This window comes from Tripterygium wilfordii, chromosome 18 (genome assembly GCF_013401445.1).
Source record: "Tripterygium wilfordii isolate XIE 37 chromosome 18, ASM1340144v1, whole genome shotgun sequence".
Classification (NCBI taxonomy): domain Eukaryota; kingdom Viridiplantae; phylum Streptophyta; class Magnoliopsida; order Celastrales; family Celastraceae; genus Tripterygium; species Tripterygium wilfordii.
Window position 1 is genome coordinate 10,213,452 of NC_052249.1, and position 22,987 is coordinate 10,236,438.

Below are 22,987 nucleotides of genomic sequence, written 5' to 3' on the forward strand. Positions count from 1 at the left end.
GATGTTAATTACCAATAAATACCTAATCTTTGAGAGAGAGGATTAATTAACTTGGTTAAGTTGGCATTATATATATATATATATATATATATATATATATATATATATATATATATATGTACTGGGGTTGTTGGTCCATGGCATATTATTATCACTAAATTATACATAGACATATTCAACATGTTAGAAGTACAAATAATTGAAGAGAGAATTAAATACCTAATTGTATTAAAATGTCCTTAAACAATGCAAATCTTGGCCTTTACATGTATGTTATTGATAATAATTCAATGAACTATAGTATACATTTCCAAGAAAGTCGTTAATTATTGGATCAATGGAGAATAAAACAGCAAGGATGTTACTTGTTCATGAACTACAGGGGGGTTCCTTTAATTCCAAGGGCTTTCACTTACCAAATTTAATAATCAATTTGTCAGTCAAATAATTAATTAATCAAGTGCTATAATTTTGACTTACATATATATATATAAAATAAAATTTGTTTATAAAGCAATATTCATGCATGAAATTAATAATAAAACCTTTTTCTAGTCAACTTGATCTGTGAGTATATTGAATATATCTATGCAAATTAACCAACAACTACCTGAACACGAAGCAACATCATCCCTGACGACCAAACGCTCATAAGTCATATCTTGGCATGTTTATATATAACTAACCATTAATATAATGCACCAATTAACTCCATGGAGATAAAAGAAGAATGTTAGTCAATAAATATGTATATATATATATATATATGTATATGTATATGTTCATATTATAACCCACATCACATTAGTGAAGAACACTGGTAATATTGTTTGGCTTGATGTGTGAAAACCTAGGGATCCGTCCAGATTGAGTGTAGGATGCGCCAAGGTCGATCTTTTGTGCTAATATTCATTATTCACTTACCAGGACCAGCACTAGACACCATCAATGACCCCCAAAGTCAAAACTCATAACCTAACTGTACATCGATGATCGATCCACTCCCTTTCCTTTCCTTTTGTTTTTTTTACTTTTGATTGCTAACCATTAAACCAAAAGAAATGCATACACATGACCTTGTAATTACTGCCCAGCGAGCCAGACCAACTGGCCATCTCTGGGTCTATATATATAGTCATGAGAGAGCGTAACATATAATGAAAACGACACACCACTCTCTCATGACATGACCTGAACCAGATTACTAAATGGACCCCCACCCCATCAAGGGGATCGTTAGCTCTCTAGTTTAGTTTATCAGCTACGTACCAAAACCAAACTCCCAAATCCTTTGCGTTCGCTACTTATAATATATCTTGTCGTTATTGAATTATGTGAAAATTAGGGTTTGAGAGAGGGGTGTGTTTTGGTCAAAGAAGAAGGGCACCGGCCTCAATCATACAGCGATTGGGCTAGCTGGGTCCGCACAAATCTTGAACAAGATCTCCAATAACAAGTTTTACAGGTAAGTGATTGAGTTGTAATATTAGGCTTTCTTTTCACCACCACATATACTCTTTTTCATAATTGGGTATAGACCCAACTTTTTTCATTTTCACTTTCTGTTCTTTGTTGTGGGTGGATTTGTTTTAATTTCCCCAGAAACTCTTTGCAGAGAGTGTGTGGTCAGCATGATGAACTTTGTTGAAGAAGAACAAAAGGAGAATTACTTTGATAAAGATGAAGGAGAAGGGGAGGAGAAACCCTTTATTTCTTTCTCTTCCACCTCCTCATCTTCTGCTGCCAATTCTCCCAATTACAGCCAAAACCTATCCCTCTTTGGGGCATTTGAGCAGTCACAACAAGCACACAAAAATCAAGATCACACCCCACCTGTCAATTTGGACAGCAATAATAATCTAGACCTTATGGAATTATCACTAGGAGGTACTAGTAGTGGAAGATCATCCGGAGCCGGAGGAGGAGGAGGAGGAGGGGATATTGAGAAAGAACACATGTTCGACAAAGTAGTGACTCCAAGCGATGTGGGGAAGCTGAACCGGCTAGTGATACCAAAACAACACGCGGAGAAGTACTTCCCGCTCAATTCCTCATCGACCGAGAAAGGACTACTCTTAAACTTCGAAGATCGGACTGGAAAGGCGTGGCGATTCAGGTACTCTTATTGGAACAGCAGTCAGAGCTATGTCATAACCAAAGGATGGAGCAGGTTTGTGAAGGAGAAGAAGCTTGATGCTGGAGATGTTGTGTCGTTTCAACGCGGTGTTGGCGAGTTAGGCCGGGATCGGTTGTTCATAGACTGGAGGAGAAGGCCTAATCCGCTCGAATCAACACCAGTTCAGTTTCAGTTCCAGTTTCCACAGGAGGTGCAGTGGGGGAGGCTCTACTCCATGCCGCCACCGCGATTGGGGTCAATTTCACAACAATTCGAGAATTTTCCAAACTCCATGAATTATAATTTGTATCCTTATCATTACAATCTTCAACAACAGCAGCAGCGACAACAACAACGACAACATGAACCAATTGTTGGTTACGGACATGGAGTTTTCCAACAGCATTATTTAAGGTCATCATTATCATCATCATCAGTTGTGCAAGAAGGTGGGAATTTGCAACCGATGGTGATCAATTCAGTGCCAGTTGTTCATGGTACTAAAACCGCGGCGCCGCTAAAACGGCTGAGGTTGTTTGGTGTGAACATGGAGTGTGGTGGTAGTAGTAGTACTGCACAAGATGAAGTAATCTCTCCTTCTCCTCATTTAGCCTCGGCCGGTTCTTCTTCTTCTCATCCTTCCCAGTTGAGGTTACCAGGGAATTCGCCGGTTTCAACAATACCGCAAATTGAGTTATCAAACATAGGGAAGTCTTCTTCGTCACCCAATTTTGATTATAAGCACTAAGTTGAAGGGGTGGAAGACATGGAAGGAAGATAAGTCTTGCTTTGTTGTTTTCTTTAATTTTGGGTTTAGATTTCATGGCATTGCAGAATTAATTGCCAGATGGGGTCAATTAGAGAGTGTAACTACATGGAATTGAAAAATCTTTTCAATTGTGTATAACACATTATATATTGAAAATTATATAAGCATACATGTGTGTGTATATATATATATATATATATCGTGTTTTCCTTTAATAGGTCGACGTAGGGGTTCTCTCCAACTGTATTTTGGGGTTATTAGCATTGCTGTTCCCCTCTGCACATGCAGTTATTGATGATCACTGTGTGGTACGTACTCTTATCTCTTTGTGTTTCTTGTCTATAGTGTCAGTAATTGTATGGTACAAAGCAAGCCAATCGATGGCTGGTGCAGGTTCATCAGTTTAATTTGTTTATATTCTCTTTTTGCTTCAATTTGCCTTGTTTGGTTAATGTTCTTGCTGCCGCCTAGTTAAGCAGGATTGCAGGGGGGGGTGTGAAGCGCCGAGCGCGCAGAAAGTTGGAGCAGTACTAGCTAGCTATATGCTAATACTGTAGAAGGTACTATGTATACATGTGTTTATTTATATATTCTACATATATATATAAAAAATATGTTTCTTGGTAATTCATATTTTCAGGTCTTTAATTACAGCTTGTGAGCAGCTATCCTTTGTTGTCTCGATTACTGCACACACTCAGCAAGTGCTTCTATTTAACAATTTTTCTCAAATAAGGTATATATATGCTTCTTTTCTGGATTGGAACTGCTCAAATTAATGCTTTCTTCAGTTAAGATATATATGCTGATCCTTTTCTGTGGTAGTTATTGCGGTTTGTAACAAGTTTACCTAGTTTCTGGATCATGCTGGAAATGAAAATTAGAACTACACATACATATATCTTTCTATATTTGCAAGCACAAGTTTATCCTTCAGTTAAGGTGAACATTATAATTATATGTATAACTCACTTTAAAAAAAATAGTTATAAAACAAGAAGAGGGTTCATGATGGTTCGAAAATATTTTTCCTAGAAAAAATATGCTGCAAACTTTCCCATTATTCATATGCATGTTTGTTTGTTTGATTTTGCATTATGGATTTGAAATTAATGTGATTTGTAATATTAAGACAGTTTTGGTGCAGCTGATTAGCTGTCAAAGATGTTGTAAAAGGTTTGTCTGATCTCAATTAAGCACACACGTTTATTATCATAATTCCATTCCACTGTTGCTTTGAAAATAGTTTTGAATTATATATGTGTGTATATATGCATAATTAGGGCACTTAATTTCATGTTATTTGTTCAAGTCTTAAATAAAAAGGATGTCAAAGATTAGCTAGAACTGGGATACCAAACAGTTGGGATCGTTATTATTTTCAGAAATAATTATATGAAACTCTGGATGATCGTAGTTATTATATATATATATACAAATGGCATGCAGTATACAAGTTTTAGAGACAGTTCTACTTATTCTTCATTTTAGGACTTGCCACTACTAATCAAAGACTCATGAATTTGTAGCGTATATATAATTATATATAATCTATGTGCATGTATATATATGAAATCTCATGATCACACATATAAGCATAGAAGAAACCACGTATGCATGGTCATGAAAAGACTGCATTGTTAATTAATTTAAACAACTTATATAGCTTTAGACAAAGATTAAACTTCACATATAGTGAAAATAACCATGAACAACTTGCTAATATATGTGAAGACTAATTTATGGCCAATCCAGCAGGCGACATACATACATACATACATATATATATAATTATCATTAGTGTATAAATAAACTTGAACCCTGCCCTGGTTCAAGTTCTAAGGAGTAAAATATCCAGTTGTGTGACATGCTAAAGTACTAACTAGAAATATTACTGTTTACTTTTGTGTGCATAATAATCTGTTTAGCAATGCTAGTATTCATTCTTAGATTGAGGGATTTTGAGGGAATGGAAGATAAGGCAAAGGGAGGGGAGGGGAGAGAATGGAAGAGAGAGGAAGAATATTTTTCTTCTATTATGTTTGGATAAATAAAAAAAGAAAAAAAAGAAAAAAAAGAAAATTTGTTAAATTTACTAATTTATCGTTATTTTTATGTTAAAGTATTATGTATCAGGGTAAAATAGGGTTTTAACTTATAAATAACTTAATTAATCATCATTTCCCTTCAAAGATATAATTTTGTTCTTGTGACTTTCTTGTAAAAGAAGTTGAATGTCATATGTAACTTTAATCAAAATTTACAAAAATTTCTATTTTCAAATAATATATTGTGCTAAGAAAACTTTAAATTTGTTTTTTGTACATTTTTAAAATATGATATTTTACTTAAAAATGTCATTTATTATATGTGTTGAATTAATCATCATCATCCAAGTTTTTATCCTAAAAGTTTTGGGTTGGTTACATAAGTTTATGAGAAAAATCAAAATGAATCTACTAAATTATTCGTTTCGGTCATTATTAAGGATCATACTTTCATCAATTTCTATTGAATTCATATCATTTATTACTATTTCAAGTCATGTGTTGAATTAATATAAGAATAAAATAGATAAGAAGCATGTATATGTAGTTTCATATAGCATCAATTTAACTAAATTTTCTCATCTTTTCCTTGTACCTTTTATTTATTTTTTATTGTTACAAAATATATATTGATTAATTGATTGGATATACGTACTTTAATATATATATTATTACTTTACCGTCTTGCCTAATCTTTTTTTTACCTTTTTTCATAGATTATTTATTAGATTATAATATTTATAACTCGAGAAAAATATGAAGAAATTTTTTTTGATAAATCTGATTGTTTATTAATAAAGAAGAATATTACATAAAGATGAACAACAAAAAAAACAACACCCGACTAACAATTCCAAAGCAATTAAATTAGAATTTCAACTCTTTCTATAAATTAAACTTGTCATTTTATGGACACATTTCAGTCAATTAAGCACTCAAAAAGTACACATATCACTCTAATAGAGTTTTTTTTAAGTACTCTAGCTTTAAGGAATAATATATAAATAATGTAGTACACTAATTTAATAAGTTTTTTTTACAGAATGAAACATAAGAAAATAGAGATGAAAATGACTATATATACATGTAATTGGGTTTCATGCACGGTAACTGCACAACCATTGGAAAGAATAAAAAAAATACCATATAGTATATGATTTTGAAACATTATTCTGCATATCTTGTTTCCTAAAATTATTAAGCTGTATAGTAGAATCCCATTCTAGCTAAATGAAAAAATATATATAGTTCGAGGATGACTAACATTATAGGAATTGATCTCCTCTCATTTTCTCTATGTTATTTGAACTCCTCAAGTCTCTCTATATATGTTATTTCTTTTTAATTTATAAACCATGTTCTTTTTATTTGTATTATTATTAGTAAGACAGGAGACTCTTGACGTTGAGGGATTTGGGGGTTTCGTAATTATTTAGAATTTATGGTTTACATATAGTGGTAGATAAAAAAAAGTTAGACAAGTTTTAAAAATAAAAAAATAAAAATGTGGTGAGATGTGGCACACCTTCCAAACCATTAGATTCAAATTGTAGACTTTACAATTTTAAATGAATTGCGGATCCCCATATCCGATGTGCGACGTTTCTTAACAAATAACATGTACTACAAAAACCAAAATGTGTTTTGTGTATCATTTTGTTATCAAATGCTAAAATATTACATCAAAATGTTAATTGTAGAAAAGATTCAAGACTCATCACATGATAGAAATATACATAATATATATATATATATATAGATTACGGTCTAGCGTTAATTGTCATAGAAAGGTAAATTTTAATGTAGACTTTGATATTTTCAAAATTAAATCAAAGATAATGAAACATAACATATAATTTGTCTCAATCTAAATATTTGAATTTAAATTAGCTAGTAAACTTGATGTTTCATAAAATAATAAAAAAAAGAAAAGAAACGAAGAGCGAGAGAGTAAAATTATCTATATACACATATATAAGTATATGAAATTGAATAATTAACATGAGCAATTTTGAAGCGTCTATTCTTAATATATATTGATCTGAATCATTAGAGTACGGAAAAAGAGGTGGTCCAATATATATATATATATATAATCATGAGTGAGTGGGAGAAAGGATTGATTAATTTGATTCACAAGATTTCTGTGCTGCCAACTTATGAGCTTGTTGATGATGATGATACACACAGACACAGTAACAACATCAAAAGTCCCCACCCTATACCCTAGACCTATATATATATATATATAAAAAGATGTCGTAGGGTTAGGTTTTGATAACCACATGGGATGGGAGAGTGAGAGAGAGTCTCTTTAATTAATTTCTTGTTTTGGTCCTTCCATCTCCATGCCCATGGGACGCGTGCAATGCAAAATCAACAACGATAACATGATTTTCTCCATCTCCTGATTTTTTTTCTTTCCCTTTGCATGAACCACGTACGTACGTTGCTTTGCCCCCCCTGTATATGATTTAAATGCTTCCTTCCTTAATTATGATAGTAAATACATATATATATATAATAAACTTTCAAGATGAAAGTACTACCCTATGATATAACTGTGCTTAGAGACAGAGAGAGCAAAAGAAACTAAAGAGTTGATTTGTTAGATCACTTATAATCTCACTTTCGACAACTCTAATATGGTTTATAAGAAAATTTTAAATTTCTCTCAATCAATAAATGTATTTTTCTGAGCCAAATACCATTATATGAAATAGTCCAAAAGAACAAAGTTGTTCGGACATTATGTATCTAAAATGTTATACTTATAATCTCACGTCGTTTCAAAAAATCAAGTGGTGATGTGGTTAATAAAAGCAAAGTCGTGCGTCTATTGATTTGAGTGGGTTATGATTTCTGATGTGATTGGGAGCGAAATTGAAATTCTTTTATGGGTTAATTATACATTTCGTCACCGAAAAATAAGCGTCGTTCAATTTTAGCACCGAAAGAATTTTTGTTACAAAGTCGTCACTCATTGATTCAAAATGAGACATTTAAGGGATTCGGTCAGAATTACTACCGTAACGGGCAGGGTCAACGCTTAGATGGCAAATAGTCAACACTTGTAAAATTGGATATGCTTATATGGCAATTTGACATGGGACTTAGAAATTCCACCTAGGTTTTTTGAAAAAATAATAATAATACGTGTCATTAAAAAATAAGAATAAAAACCTTTACTTTCTCTTGTTTGTCCTCTCTATCTCCTTATCTGCAATAGAGCAGCCTGAGTCTGAAATCGGAGGCATGATCGGTGTCGGAATCTTCGTCACCACTGGCAATGCCAGTCGAAACTACAGGTCTCCAATGCTTATCGATGAATCAATCGATTTACTTGTCTCCAACACAACACCTTATTACATCTCCGAGCTACCCCACGAGTGTTTGCCCTAATTTGCAAGATTGTTTCTTATTGTAGTCAATCTTATCGATTAACCGATCTAGTGAGTTACCCGGGTATCACTACTTAATTACCCATTTATTGAAGCTCTGCTTGGTCCCTTTGATGGCGGGTATTGAACCCAATCTGTTACCAACAAATTTGCAAGGATTGGTATTGAACCCAATCTGTTTGCAAGAATATGTTATTTGCAAGAATTAAATGTTGTGTTGCAGGTTTGTTAGTGGATGAATAGCAAATTTTGGATTACTTGGCAATGACAACGGTAAGAGAGAGGAGAGGTAAGAGAGAGAAAGTAGAGTTTTAGAGAGAGATGAGACAGAGGGAGACCAGACAATACACACCAGTTAATCAGTAGAAGAAGAAGAGTGCGGCGGTGGTACTGTTTGAGCTACAGTGAGAAAGAAATTTAGGGGAGAGAGATATTCAGTTGAAAAGGCAATGAAGATGACAATTGGGGAGGAGTATATTGGGAATTTCAGATACTTATGTGGCAATATGTAAATATTTTTTTTTTATTTTTTTCCACGTAAACATACATTAACCAATGACCTTTTAATTTAATGCCACGTCAGTGGACTCCTGACCGAACTTAATGCCACATCAGCGAAATTCTGGCCGAGTACCTTTAAAGTCTCATTTTAGAACTTTGGATGATGACGTTGTAACAAAAAATCTTTAGGTGCTAAAAGTGAACCATCGTTATTGATGAAAAGTAGATCTTCTTTTATTTTAGCTTCTAAGAAAAAAAGCTACAAATGCATGATGGTGAATCACGAATCATTGGTGCATTTGGTTAAACGTTTTCCGTCCCAAAAAGGTGAATTGATGACGTGGTTATCTACTCCAACATTATAGTGTGAGTGTGTGACCAAAGGTCTTATAATAAAGTCGTCAGCTTATTTTAACCTCGTTTGGGCCTAATTGGGCCAAATAAAGGAAATGGGCTGAACACGTAGAAGCAACATCTTAATGACCCAATTCATGCCACCACAGGCCCAAATGTCAATTCACGAAGCCTTTTTAATCAGTGAGATAGAGCCGCGGTGCAAGAATGAACAACGGTATATTGGTGTCAAGAAAATAGTTTAGAGAGGAAGAGAAAATGGAGTACAGATGCGTGCAGTGTGGATTTGGGATTAGAACACTGTATGTGCAGTACTCTCCTGGAAACATTCGTCTCATGAGATGTGTAAGCCCTTTCTTCTCTTCTTCTCTCTCGTTAATTTCTCAATTCTTCATCCATGATCGATCCCCAAATACTTTTTGCTGTTGGATAGGAGAACTGCAAGGCTGTCGCCGATGAATACATTGAATGTGAAATCATGGTAAAAACCCTTCTGATTTATCAAATTCAAAGCTTTAATTTTATATTTTAAATCCATTTTGATAATTACGTCCCTTATTATGAATGCAGATAATTGCAATTGATCTGATTCTTCAGAAGCCAAAAGCCTATAGGAATTTACTGTGTAACGTGCTCAGACCAGAAATTGTCAACTTTGAGGTGCAAAAACTCACTCACCTATTCATTCATTTCGTTGTTGTGTGAATAATTCTATTAAAAATCTAGTTGAAGAAACAATTCTGAAGGATAATTTGCAGTTCCTGTTAATGTTACAAATTTCTTTGAACTTCTCTTATCCTTGTTCCTTACAATTTTTCTGAATATTGGAATCATAGCTTTCTTTAAATGGAGTTTTTAATTATCAGGTGCCTCTATTGTGGTTCCTACCGTCATAAAACCAAATTGGTTTTCGGATATCATAGATACCAATCTCAATCTCTGTTTCACAACTCGTTCCCAAAGTTTCAATGTGTGGCTCTTGAGTTTGATACCTCTATAGTTGTTACAACTTCGAATATCACGTTTATTTTTGTATATAGGTACTATAGTGCTTCTCCTCCATTCATTAGACATCTTATGGATCTTAATAACTTGATTAAATAGCTTAGTTAGTCATTTTATACCTACATCTCCTACTAAATACTAAATAGTTGGTCTTAGCATGTGACTCTAATTCTTAGGTTTTCATCTTTTGTTCTCCTGGTTACAAGGGACATGGTTTGTTGAGACAAACTTTGAATTGGTATTTTGACAATTTTGCAGGGCTCATTGTGGAAGTTATGTGTTGGTTTTCTGCTTTTGGATGCTTGTATCCATTTTACTTGGACGATATTCTTGTTTACTCTCTCAAGGCTCTTCATTATTTCTTTAATGAATTGCATCAAGTTTATGGAGTGCACTTAACAATTGAAGACAGAAGTCTGCTTTTGAGGAAAAGCAATGAAGAATGGGGATCATCCTTTAGCTTGTCATCATTAGTATGGACATGTCAAAGGGCAAGCAGATATGATTAATTTTGGCACTTAAATTTTGAGGAATTTCAACTTAAACTAACATCTAAGAAATGGAATTTCAGGTGTTGGTGGATGTTGTTGTTGGAAACTTGATGTTTCTTCTTGCATTTTTTGTTGCTACACGAACTTTATGTAATACGTCTCTCACAGTTTCCAGGTAAATATTTTTGTCTCTTTAAGTTATTTGCCACTTTTGGATACTTCTTATTTTGGCAAAAGCAATATTTTGGTTTACGTATCACCACCATCATCTTAAAAACCTGAATTTCAAGTTTTCAACCAATTAAGGGTCTACAACTTTAATCCATAAGAAAGTTTGGTTGGAGCCAACTATGTGGATCCTTCTTCACCAATCACCATGTGTTCCTATCAAAAGCTACACGTTCTACTAGTCGTATAGACTCCATGTCTTTCTTATATCTTTCATCCATTTTTTGACCTCTACCCCCCATTTTTAGTTAATTGTGGTAAAATTTGCTCAACTCCTTTTAGTCGTACCAATATCTCTACGCTGAACATGCCAAACTATGTTAAAATGATTTTCTTGCATCTTATTGTCAATTTAATCTGCACCCTGCCCTAGATGAAATAACTTTTATGTTATCATTTCTTTGCATTGGCACATCCAACTCAACTTGCTCATGTTGCTAGATTCATTCTTTGAGCATATTGTCTCTTATCAGCCCAAACTCCATTTATGATTTGGTTTACGCATTACAAAATATTTTTCAGGCCATCTTCTAGTAATTGTTTGCAGCCGTGTCTTGTCAAAGTAGCATTTTTGTGTAGAATTAATAAATGAAATACGATGAACGAGAGTAGAAAAACTAGGAAGAATGAGGAGGATGGTACCACTGTTCATGTGGGAGTAGGTGAAGTTTGATTATGCTCCTTCTGGGGATTTTGAAATTAGTTGAGGCATTATTGAAATGTAGTTTCTCTTTTATTTTTTTAGCTAACCATAGTTTGGTCTACATTATCTTGTGGATTGAAATTTCTATTGTTGTTTATCTTGATCTGGGCTATTTGTGTACTTAAATGCTTATGGTGCCTAAAATTTGTCCAGTGTTTCTCAAATTTGAAATCTTACAGGTGCAAAGATCTTTTGCTTGCCATGCTCGTCTCAAGTTACTTCAAGATTTTTCTTTTTGCCATGATGGTATGCTTTCTTCATGCTGCTTATTGGAAAATAAATTGTCTTTTTCTACTTTTAGCTTCTATAATCGTCCTGTTGCATTATATTTAATAGAGAAATGTTATATTTTTCATAGCGAGAATAAAACATTCTAGCTGCCTGAACTAGTTTGGGATTGAGGCTTTCTCGAGTTGAGTATGCGCTAACTATCATTTTCATTTACAGGTCTGGGAGTTTCCACCATCAGTGGTTTACATTATTGACTTGTATGTTTTATCATCCAACTCCATTGCGTTGAGAGGTTTGATAGCAAGACCTTTTCTGTTATGTTTTCATCTTTTTTTGAGAGTTCAGTTTTTTGTTCTTTTTTTGTTTTCCTATTGGAGGGGGATTTGAACCTTGAACTAGCAAATCGATAGCACACACCTTTACCTTGAGACCACAATGGAGGTGGTTAAAGGATAAGTTAAAGTGGGTAATGCAGAAATGTGAGGATGATCTTTAGTAGAAATTTGAGGACTTGGAACGTTAGGGTTGAGGTAAACCAGGCAAAATGGAAAACGATATCATCTCTGCTGATAATGTCCAAGCTGCAGAAGCCCTTAACATGATGCATTCACGAGCCCTTTAAGTATATTGTATGGTAACACATTTTCTGCAAACTTTAATTTTCCAAAGAGGTTTGCGAAATGCTGATTTCGATTGGGCAATGCTCATAGCTTCATGAAATTCTTTCTTCTTCTTTTTTTTTCCCATTTCCTTTTTATGTTTTTGGATCTCAATGCATGCCATGATCAGCTTAACTTAGACCCCTCTTGTTATTCAGGAACCTTAGGCATAAAATTTTTATAGCTTGTTTATATAGATCATAATTATGATGGCAAATTTTAAATTTTTTTTCCTGACCTGACAAAATCTTGTTTATGTTGTGGAACAGTTAGGACAGGGTCGGCCTTGAATCACTGTATAGCAGCCTGCTTCACTGCACATGCCGTAAAATTTTTGGCTCCTGAACTGCTTACATTCAGGTCTTGAAAGCGTTAAAACTTGTTCAAGTGTAAAACATCCTCATTATATCAGCATATCTGACAGTTGTGATATTATTTAGTTGTCCTTTCATGATTAGTGAAACTTTAAGTTTATAGTGGGAAATGCCGAAATGGGAATTGTTTTGCAGAGAAAGGTATCATTCTGTTCTTAAACTGTGCACATATTCTTCCACAGACTGTTATTTGATTATGATTTTCCATACCTGATCACTGAATCCTTGAACAATTTCTTTTTTAAGTATCTGATTCTGATCTTTACAATATTCCCATTGACACTCACACTTTGCTACAATTATGGTTCATTCTGAGAAGTTCGACTCAACAGAAAATTTTAACCCTAGAACATTAGTTCCGAATGTCAATCGAAGCACTTTAGATGAATTGAACTTTATTTTTATCTGCTAGCATAGGGTTATTCTTTTACCTGTGTTTTATGATCAATCATGCACCTATAGCCCCTAAGTCTACAGGATGGGTTTGTTATCCGATCAATGCTGCGACCTCCGTCACTGATTGAACCGAATGGGTCTGTTCTCCGATCACTGCAGCGACCACCACCACTAATTGCACCGAATGGGATTGTTCTATAATCGGCAATGCAGTCATTGCCCATACTGAACGGGTCTATTAGAGTTTCTATTTCTCTAGGGTTGATAAACTCAACGTCATGAAGAAGCAAGTCGATGGTCATCGCCTATGAAGCAAAGCAGCTCCAGTGAGTCGAGCGAGTGCTTTTGTACTGCTCAGTCAGGGAGGGGCTCCAATTCTTTTACTATTGTAGCTACAATTCTCCCCAAAACCATGTTGAATCATAGGTATTTTTTTTTTTTTTGAAAATGATATATTAGAGTTTAGGTGTTAGGAATTAATATTTATGATTTAGGGTTTAGACTTTAATTTTTTAGGTTTAGGATTGAGTGTTTAAAATTTAGGATTTTGATTTTTTTTTTTCCTTCAAAATCTACTATATTCTAACCTTATGATCACCAAAACACTTAAAAACACATTTTAATTTAACATAATTTTAGGGAATAATTATAGCAACAAATTGGAGCCCCCTATTTCGTTTGGCACAGCAATGCTTGTGTTAAACAAGTGGCAACCACCATGAGCTACACATGAATAAAATTTTTAAAAAATTATGTTAATGTATAAGATCATATGTATTTTAGATATTACATTCAATTTTATTTAGGATTAATGCTAGATAGGCCCTCAAAGCCATCTTATAGTACATTAAGGAGATCTTAAAGCCCAATAAATCCCTCATTAAAATATTAATATACCATTAAAATGTTAATCTCTCTTTCCCGCCTCCTTTCCCACTATTTTCTCGTAACTACTTTTTTCTCGCAACTTGGGCTTGGGCCTTTTTAACATCTCTATCTTTCTCTATGCACCAATCCTCCCTCTTCCTTCTTATTTTTTATTGGTCCCAAACTCTGAGATGAAAAATATATTTCTTAGATTATAGTATAATTATTTAATTATAATATAATTCTTAAAAAATACTGAAAAATCACGGTATAATTCTAAAAAATATACTAAAAATCAGGTGCAATCCAAAACCAGGGGGGCAGCTCCCGCACGTGCCATCAAATCGCGGAGATGAAAGTATTTCGTAATTTATATTTAAAATTAAAATTAATTCATGAAGTGAGAGTTTCAACTCAGGTCAACAACGAGTTTGGAAACAACACGTGGCAGCTTGTATGTTAACGTAACTTCCATGAATCATGCAACCCAAAAGTTTTTTGTCCTGATATTCCGTACAGTTTCATATTTAATCTTTTGCCCCAAACAAAACAATGATATACATGGGTGATGGGTCCCAAAATATGGATAGCTCATTTCCTTCCAACTTCCAAGGACATCAAAAAGCAGTTTGGATTAAAATAACCGACTCAAAGGTCTCCCACCACTTTGGTCTCTCTGCTGCCTGTGGGCCACAAACATTCTTTAATTCCCTTCTGTAAAGTAGTGGGCTAGCCTAAAACATAATTCTGTTTCAATAACACAACAGTTTAGCACAAACAAAATACAGCACACTGACTTCACAGAAAGCAGCAAAAACACACCCCTTAAATTACAAATTCTGCAGGCAGAGACACTATATACAAGGGGATAAATAATGTCTTTGCATCTCTTTCCCAGACTCCGTTTATGCTGTTGCACACACATACACAGGAAAGTCAGATAACAAGGGGGCCAAGGGAAGGCTAAAACCAACTGTTGAATTTTTCAAGGCCAACGGAGTGCCATAAAAGCAGCACAGCTTGAATGTTAGACTGTGTAAGACGGTCGAACAGCTAAAATTTCTATGTTAGCTGCGGACCTTTAACAAATATACATGACAGGACAGGAGAATATTGTTGAGAACATCATAATAACATCACATAAACACATTTTCTTGCCATGTTGGCAGTAATATTGTCCTGCAAAAACTATGTGCTTTACAAGCTAATGAACTAATCCTTTTCATAAGCTGATGGTTTATATGGCGTTACCCGTTAGTAGACCATTTCAGTGTCAATGTCCTTGTCAGTTTGATCAACATCAACTGAACTCAATGATTTGAGTGGCCTGGAGTCGTGCGGATGAGTATCTTCATTTCCTTCTCCAATGAATTCATCATCATCAACAAGAAATGAATTCACTAGCGCTGTGAGATCATCTTCCTGCTCAATAGTTTCAACTTGAGATTCTAGCACGCTATTGTCATCCTTGTCAACAAGGAATGAATTCACTAGCGCTGTGGGATCATCTTCCTGCTCAATAGGGTCAACTTGAGATACTAGCACGTGATTGTCATCCTTGTCAACAAGAAATGAATTCGCTAGTGCTGTGAGATCATCTTCCTGCTCAAAAGTGTCCACTTGAGATACTAGCACGCTATTGTCATCTTGAGATACAAGGCCACAAGTGTCACATGGTGAATTCTCAGGGTTCTGCTCAATTTGATTCTGCGAGTGCCCTGCGGAGTCGACACCTTGCCCATTATAGCCAGTAGGTGATGAAGATTTTGCCAAGAGCTCAAGATTTACCTGGACCGATAATTATAGAAAGCAATGTTAGTTTTGGATATGCAACTCATGCTCCTTGTGAATAGCAGATATCATGACTGCAAAATGCATGCTTGTTCTCACCTCTGGGCTTGAGGAGTCCACTATACAACTGCCAATACCAGAAGTCGAATGGTGATTGGAGGATGTTTCACCTTCATTTTGGGTACAACTATTGATCTTCCCACCATGTTTTCTCTTCAAGCGACAGACTACAAAATCCCTCTACAAAATTTGAGCTCAATTGTAAATCCCAAACCAGCGAAAACAAAGAATTTAAATAGAAGTATTTCATAATATAACTGCCAGAGGATAGCAAAAGCAGAGGGGGGAAGGAGGCTAACATACTAACATTCCACATTATCTACACTAAATGTCTTACAAGGAATCAAGAGTCCTAATACACTTTCTAAGAGAAAAAAGAAGCTCTCTCAATGGTTAGGAGCTCCCATGAAAGCACATTGGCCAAAATATTACAGCATCCAAATAATTTTTCAAAAAGGGTCATCTTAAAGAGCACAGGTCACACTTCAAAGAATTAATTCAAGAACAAGCATCATTTTTTTTTCTTACCAGAGCACATTAAAGGAAATAAATTAAAAAAAAATGTTGTATACAATGCTAACAACTAATATGCGATTCCGAGGCAAATTCTCCCAAAGTAAACTCCAAAACAGGAATAAAGAGGATGTACCTCATTAGAGGATATGGAATTTGGATGGTACTCATGAATGACCCAGTTGGTCTTGATTCCTTTAGGTGAACGCCCTTCATAAAAGACAAGAGTCCATTTAGTACCGATCACCTTGTTAGCTCTATCTTTGATATTACGCTTTTTTCCGGTTACTTTCCAATATCCAGCCTTCGTTTTCCTGTTAGCCCGTTTGCTATTCGAGTACTTGTAAATAGGGCGAGAAAAAAAGTACCAACTTCTATTTTTGGAATCAGTTGCACAATGTTCTGCACACAAATGAAAATTGACAATAACACTAAACTCATGAAAGAAAATATCAATGACCAGTTTCAAGGAAAAAGAACTTACCAGGTAAATCCCATGGCTCAAATTTACAAACATCAACCTCAGCAATCCTGCGTACTTTCAATTCATGACCAAGCATCTTATTCTTCAGAAAATAGTCTATGAGTTCTACCTCGGTGGGATGAAATCTATATCCAACTCTATCCATTAGTTTTCTTGGCGTTGGAGAGTTACTCTTGAGTGATAGTAGTAGTCTCTAGATTACATTACCTGCAACTGAATAACAGCAAAAAGAAACCCAATGAAGATGAGAATTTAACAAAAGAAAAGAAAGAGCAGAAACCAAATCAAAAGTAAGAGCGACTCACGTTTAATTCATTCCTCCTCCTAAAACAGGAAGCAAATGCTCACTTGACATGAGAGATCCAGCAGTTTGTTCTTTACCCAATCAAAAACGAATGACTGAATTCCACCCAGATTTGGTTAGAGATAATATGATCGGACCCAGAACTTGTTCTTCCCCGGACAAGAAGAGACAGTGAGTGAATTTTTGGCAAAACAAAAGATTAATCGCGTTTTTCTTCAGCAATACTAGATGATGTCAGAATATGATGTAAGAGATTGCATCTATTAAAGAGATTATTGACTGTGCGTTCTCCTTAAGGACCTTCACAGTGAAGAAATCTAGTATGATTTGGAAGTACGGAAGAAGACCCCATCACTAAAACCCTCTGTACTGTACAGTCATTCTACGTATTCTTGGGACTATAAATATACATTCATACCCGCGTAAGAGAAAAGGGTGCGAAGGTTCGCTTGCTTCCTTTGACGATTCGCATGACCCGGAAGGAAAAGCGAACCTGCAAGAGTTTCTACGATCTACACCGTCGAAAAGAGATTCTTGCTGATCAAATTGTTACTTTACTATGAGGACCAAACCCACGACCCAATAGGCGAAGGCCGCCCATAAATATGTGCTTAAACTATCAAAGATTTCTCCTTTTTATCTTTAAACTATGGGATAAGTATGGATTTAGTCCCTATACTTTGTCTTTTGAGTCAATTAAACCCCTGAATTTTATTTTGGATCAAACAAACCCTTACACTTATTAAAATGCTACACATTAACCTTTCTGTCTAACTTCCGTTAAAAATATTGATGGTAACGAGGGAGAACCAATTTGGTTGTTCCCTTCATTTGACAATAACATAGCCGGCTCCTTGGGGAGGCCAGACAGGCAGTTGCCTAGGGCCTCTCATGGGGGAGGGGCCTCACTTTTTATTAAGTTGTATAGTTTTTTAGGTGTGTACAGACAGTACAGTGTACTTGCCAATTGATATAAGAAAAAAATATCTTAATATATTGCTATTTAAAAAAACAAGCCCATTAGCGCAAACACAAAATGACACGCTATCACATATATAAAAATTAAAAAGTGTAATTCATTGACCTAGAACTTTGATTGCCATGTAACAAATCAAATCCGAACCGTACAAGTGAGGCCCCTCCCCCGTGAGTTATTTGGTTTAGCGTTATTTGATTTCATTTGATGTAATAAATTTATAAGTTTGAGTTGCTTAATTTATTGGATATTGGTGATAATTTAGGTGTATCCAAGAACTAATTATATTGCATTTTGAATTTATTAGATATGTTGGATTTTAGATTTATAAAAAAAATTATTTTAGGGGATGGGGGCCTAATTTTCTTAACTTGTCTAGGGCCTCCAAAATGCTAGAGACGGCCCTGGACAATAATACTAATTTATGGTGATGGTAACGATGGAGAGAACTTCTCGTTCTCCGGTGGTCCTCTACCATTTATCATATATTTTTTTAATCACATTCAAAAGGGCTTAATTGACCCATTGAAGTAACGTTAAGGGATTAATGACCATGTGTCACAATATGATAGATGGTGTCCACATGTAAGCAATATCAGAAATCAAAACAATTTTAAAAAATTCACTTAATGGCCACATAAGCATTTTTTAATGGAATTTTGATAGAAAGACTAACGTGTACCATTCTGATAAGTGTAAGGGCTTATTTGATCCAAAAAAAATTCAGGAGTTTAATCGACCCAAAATGCAAAACACATGGACTAAATTCATACTTACCCCTTAAACTATTAAAATTTTATATATATCTTTAAATTTTCATTTTGGGACTCCTTTCATGTTTATGGTCACCTTTTGGATGAAATTTCATGTTGAAATTTCTCCTCACCCATCAACCTCTTTGACGGAGGAGAATAGGCCCCTACTGATGCAAGATTGGGCCCCTATGCGAGACTGATGTGCGGAGATCTACATCTTCTTACTTCTTCTGCCGATAGGACCACGACATCCGTACCGGTTTTTATCAAGCATTATGAATTCACCCCGCCAAAGCCTCTAAGGTTTAGCCATGATATTTACAACATGACCCAAATAATATCATTCACACCCAACTAGCTTAAGATTTCAATCACATCCGTAATTCCGTAGGATACCAACATTGAACATTGATTCCAAATAACAAGCAAGTACTACATAAACAATAACAACTCTTCTTATAAGGATTACATTTTCAACATTAAAAACTCTCAACACACCACTACACTATAGGCACATCCATATATCAACCTCACAACATCACTCTAGTGACAAACACACACTCTTAAGACACAAAATGAAAGCCACACTAGTACTTATTACAGTTCAAACCACTATATAATACAAGTTACATGCATATTGTAATCAATAACCATTAAAATATTTATAGCTTGCAAAGTGCCTCCTGAAACTTGTACATCTCCAACTATTGTGACTCCAAGTTATCCCCATGAAGTTGAGGATCGATCTACAATAACAAGCAATCATTAGCTTCACATTAACTTTAAATTACATAGGAGGAGGAGGAGGAATGTGTTTCTAACCTGTTGAGCTACATTATGCTGAATTGGCTGCCCTTCTTCGTCTATTGCATCATCAAAATGACCACCCGGCTTTTTCTTCAAACGACAGAGGACAAAATCCCTCTGTACCAAGTCCATTCGTATAATTATGATTTGATCTAAGAATCGATGAGTAGGTGTAATGCAGTGTAGTAGAAATAGAATACCTGGTCAGAATTGTTCATGTTGGAATGGTACTCATGAATGACCCAATTAGTCTTCACTCCTTTCGGCACATTTCCTTGGAGGAAAACCAATGTTTTCTTGGTACCAATCTCATCGTTGTTTCCATCAACGATTTTACGTGCCTTCCCGATAACTTTCCAGTATCCACCATTGGTTATCCTATTTGCGCGTCTGCTGTTTGTGTACCTGTAATCTGGACGCGTAAAGAAGTACCATGTGTAATCGTTTGTTGGAGTAACCGCCCGCTCTACAATTCAAAAGTTCAGACCATCAACATGAATATTAAGCAGAGTATGTGAAGTAATGTAATTGAACATCTTAGTTTGGTACGTACCGGGTAATTGCCAAGGCTCGAAGTTGCAGATTTCAATCTCTCCAATATTTGTGACTCGGTCATCAAAACCAAGGTTCTTAAGATTCAGATAATGGTGGATGAGTTGTTCATCAGTCGGGTGGAATTGAAAACCCACTGCTTGGTCTGGATCCATTGTGCTCTTAGAGTCTTCTATTCATGTTTTACACGGGGAAAAAAAAACCATGAAGAACAAAATCACCAAAAGAATTAACAAGAAAGCAGAAGAGAAACAGAACAAAACTTACCTGAAAAAAAACAGAGAGGGGGCAGAGTAAGAGAGAGCTGAGGTTTTGACTGAAGAAGCAGAGGATGAGGTGAATGTGAGAGGATATTAGTAGTCCTAGTATATATAGGCAGTAAGTCTTGTTCAAAATCTTGGCTTTCTCAGCTTACATTGCAAGTTTGGGTTTATCTATTTATTTTTCATTTTCTTTTCAAGATCCTTCCCTGATAAGTTTTGACAACTTGTTCAAGAAGTTGGGGATTCTACTTTTCAAACAGTGCTTCCAATATAATAAAAAAAGGATTTTATTTTTGTTGGTTTGTTAGGTTAACTAATTAAATTAGGTTTATTTATCCTTATTGTACTAAATAAAAGACTTATTGAACAAATTGATGAAATTATTAGAGCAGTGCCGCAAACTCTTAATTTATGACCCCCAATCCCATATTCCCATGTGACTTGTGGAATAGTCATTGACTATAAATATACCACCGTCAATTGCTGGTTCTATCAAAATTTGACCTTGGAGTCGTGACCACTAGTGAAGAAAATTGCCTGATCCAACCATCGAAGACAACGTTGCCGCAAGCTATCATAACAAAGTGTAACCCATACTTAGGTGCACCATCTCCACCCATTGGTTGGCCGAATTAGCCATCAGAGAAAGAAAATTTGATTTGAGTGTCAATTGGAGAATTTGAGAGTATTTTTGTCAATAAAATAAATGTTTATAATTTTTTGTTCTTTATGCAATATTGTTTTAATCTTTATGGATTTTATGTAACAAAACTTATTTGAGTGTCCTTATTGGAACAAAATTTTTAATTGAGTGACTTATGTCTAATTTTTTCTACAATGTTGAATAAACTTGAATGAATATTTTGCAACTTGGTATTGGTTGCTCATCACGGCAATGCTATATTCCATTGCCCAACATAGATAATGCCTTGTTTTGTAAGTTGGTGGGATGGTTCAGAGCAATTTCTTCTATGTGGTGGGTTATATTTGATGTGATTTAATCAAATATGCCTTGGTCAGTCAAACAAGGGAAATACTTTTGCAATTAAAGCAATGCTAGTTAAATTTTGAAGTCTAACTGGGTAATAATTAGTCTATCCATATATCCTATCACTTATATATTCCAACGTGTTTTTACGACGATGGTGCTAAATACCTAAATAGTCTCACGCTACCCAAATTCACAAACTAACCCAGTTGGTATGATTATTGTGAAAAGTTTGTTTGGTGATATTTTATTCATGGCAGAATGATCATTAATGTTGTAAATCTACACCCTCATACACACAAATAATATTATTCGGTTTCGATTGTTCGATTCCTGTGGATACATCAGACCCACATGATTTTATTTCTCCATATGCCCAGACAAGTGAGCGAGACCCAACTCACACAAATATAGATGGTTAGAGAGTAAGCGTGTCCTTATAAATAAGGCATATTAGTCCCACATCTTATCGATGTGGGACAACAATTAACTCTTTAATGCGAGGTTGGTTATCAACTAAAACTACCTTGAATTCACGGTGTGTTGGATACAAGTTTATTGTTTCAATCCTACCCCAGTGCGAAGACAAGAGTCATCTGTTTATTTATATGTCTTCGTTTTTCTTTCTTCTCTATAGTGGGTGTTCTATCTGGTGTTCGTTGGTACCGATAGGTGTTTTGTTCGTTGTTGTGTCTTATCTTGATGAGTTTCATCAACCCAATTGGGTGGAAAAATTACCACATAATGTGTTACTCTGTATTGATTTTTATTAATGCAATGCAATCAGGTTTTTGGAATTTTCAAAAAAAAATCTTCTTTTATACAACGCAACAAAAATTTATTCGAGACTTATTACCAATTATCCCAAAATAAAAGTCCCCAATTTCTTAATCCCTAGTAAGCAAATCTCGAATTCCAAGATGACAACGACGCCGCGAGCCTCATCTCCGCCGGATCGGAACTACAAATTCGCCTTCAATTTCACCAAGATGTTACGTATTTTGGCTTGGATTTCTAAAAAAAATACTATGGTACTTCCACTAATCAATCTAATCCGTTTGATGTCGCTTTCCATGGTAAAAGGAAAACAGAATGAAAAGATGAAGAGTGAATTTTTTTTCTTTTTGATAAGCGTAAAATGTGAATTTGTCAATCCATTCTATAAAGTTCCACGAATGGGTCCAATAATGCTAATGCTAGGCAATTAGTCGTGACTCAGTAACCCTATCATCTGTTGCAGAGGTTTGTTATGCTCCCCACTCCTGTTCCTTTTCTTTTCGTCTATATTTTGGACAGTTACCATTTGCACTAATCAAGCTTGACATTCTAGTGAAAAAGGGTACTTAGAAAA

The 22,987-nt window shown here is 35.0% G+C and overlaps 4 protein-coding genes across 5 annotated transcripts; 2 read left to right on the top strand and 2 right to left on the bottom strand.

Annotated features, from left to right (window-relative positions):
* The first annotated feature begins 1,257 nt into the window (after nucleotides 1-1,257).
* Nucleotides 1,258-3,693, top strand: LOC119984004 (B3 domain-containing transcription factor NGA1-like). The gene is made up of 3 exons (XM_038827746.1): nucleotides 1,258-1,465; nucleotides 1,616-3,445; nucleotides 3,526-3,693. Exon 2 carries the CDS (start codon nucleotides 1,632-1,634, stop codon nucleotides 2,862-2,864), a length of 1,233 nt encoding a protein of 410 aa, XP_038683674.1. The 5' UTR covers nucleotides 1,258-1,465; nucleotides 1,616-1,631; the 3' UTR covers nucleotides 2,865-3,445; nucleotides 3,526-3,693.
* Nucleotides 3,694-9,398: 5,705 nt separating this feature from the next.
* On the top strand, nucleotides 9,399-13,125 carry LOC119983633 (protein ARV 1-like). Of its 2 annotated transcripts, none has more exons than XM_038827320.1 (9): nucleotides 9,399-9,534; nucleotides 9,623-9,670; nucleotides 9,760-9,849; nucleotides 10,453-10,498; nucleotides 10,603-10,685; nucleotides 10,766-10,860; nucleotides 11,796-11,862; nucleotides 12,064-12,139; nucleotides 12,776-13,125. In XM_038827320.1, the coding sequence occupies exons 1-9, from the start codon at nucleotides 9,448-9,450 to the stop codon at nucleotides 12,871-12,873; spliced, it is 690 nt and encodes a 229-aa protein (XP_038683248.1). In that variant the 5' UTR covers nucleotides 9,399-9,447; the 3' UTR covers nucleotides 12,874-13,125. The 2 variants fall into 2 exon arrangements, with proteins under 2 accessions (XP_038683248.1, XP_038683249.1); XM_038827321.1 differs by having other exon boundaries at nucleotides 10,603-10,667.
* Nucleotides 13,126-15,284: 2,159 nt separating this feature from the next.
* Nucleotides 15,285-17,660, bottom strand: LOC119983970 (protein NTM1-like 9). The gene is made up of 5 exons (XM_038827711.1): nucleotides 17,297-17,660; nucleotides 16,992-17,204; nucleotides 16,644-16,909; nucleotides 16,034-16,174; nucleotides 15,285-15,931 (listed from the first exon to the last, which is right to left on the bottom strand). Exons 2-5 carry the CDS (start codon nucleotides 17,134-17,136, stop codon nucleotides 15,398-15,400), a joined length of 1,086 nt encoding a protein of 361 aa, XP_038683639.1. The 5' UTR covers nucleotides 17,137-17,204; nucleotides 17,297-17,660; the 3' UTR covers nucleotides 15,285-15,397.
* Nucleotides 17,661-19,438: 1,778 nt separating this feature from the next.
* Nucleotides 19,439-20,757, bottom strand: LOC119983855 (NAC domain-containing protein 62-like). Its single transcript, XM_038827585.1, has 5 exons — nucleotides 20,653-20,757; nucleotides 20,387-20,557; nucleotides 20,034-20,299; nucleotides 19,849-19,950; nucleotides 19,439-19,772 (listed from the first exon to the last, which is right to left on the bottom strand). The coding sequence occupies exons 2-5, from the start codon at nucleotides 20,538-20,540 to the stop codon at nucleotides 19,731-19,733; spliced, it is 564 nt and encodes a 187-aa protein (XP_038683513.1). The 5' UTR covers nucleotides 20,541-20,557; nucleotides 20,653-20,757; the 3' UTR covers nucleotides 19,439-19,730.
* Between the last annotated feature and the right edge of the window lie 2,230 nt (nucleotides 20,758-22,987).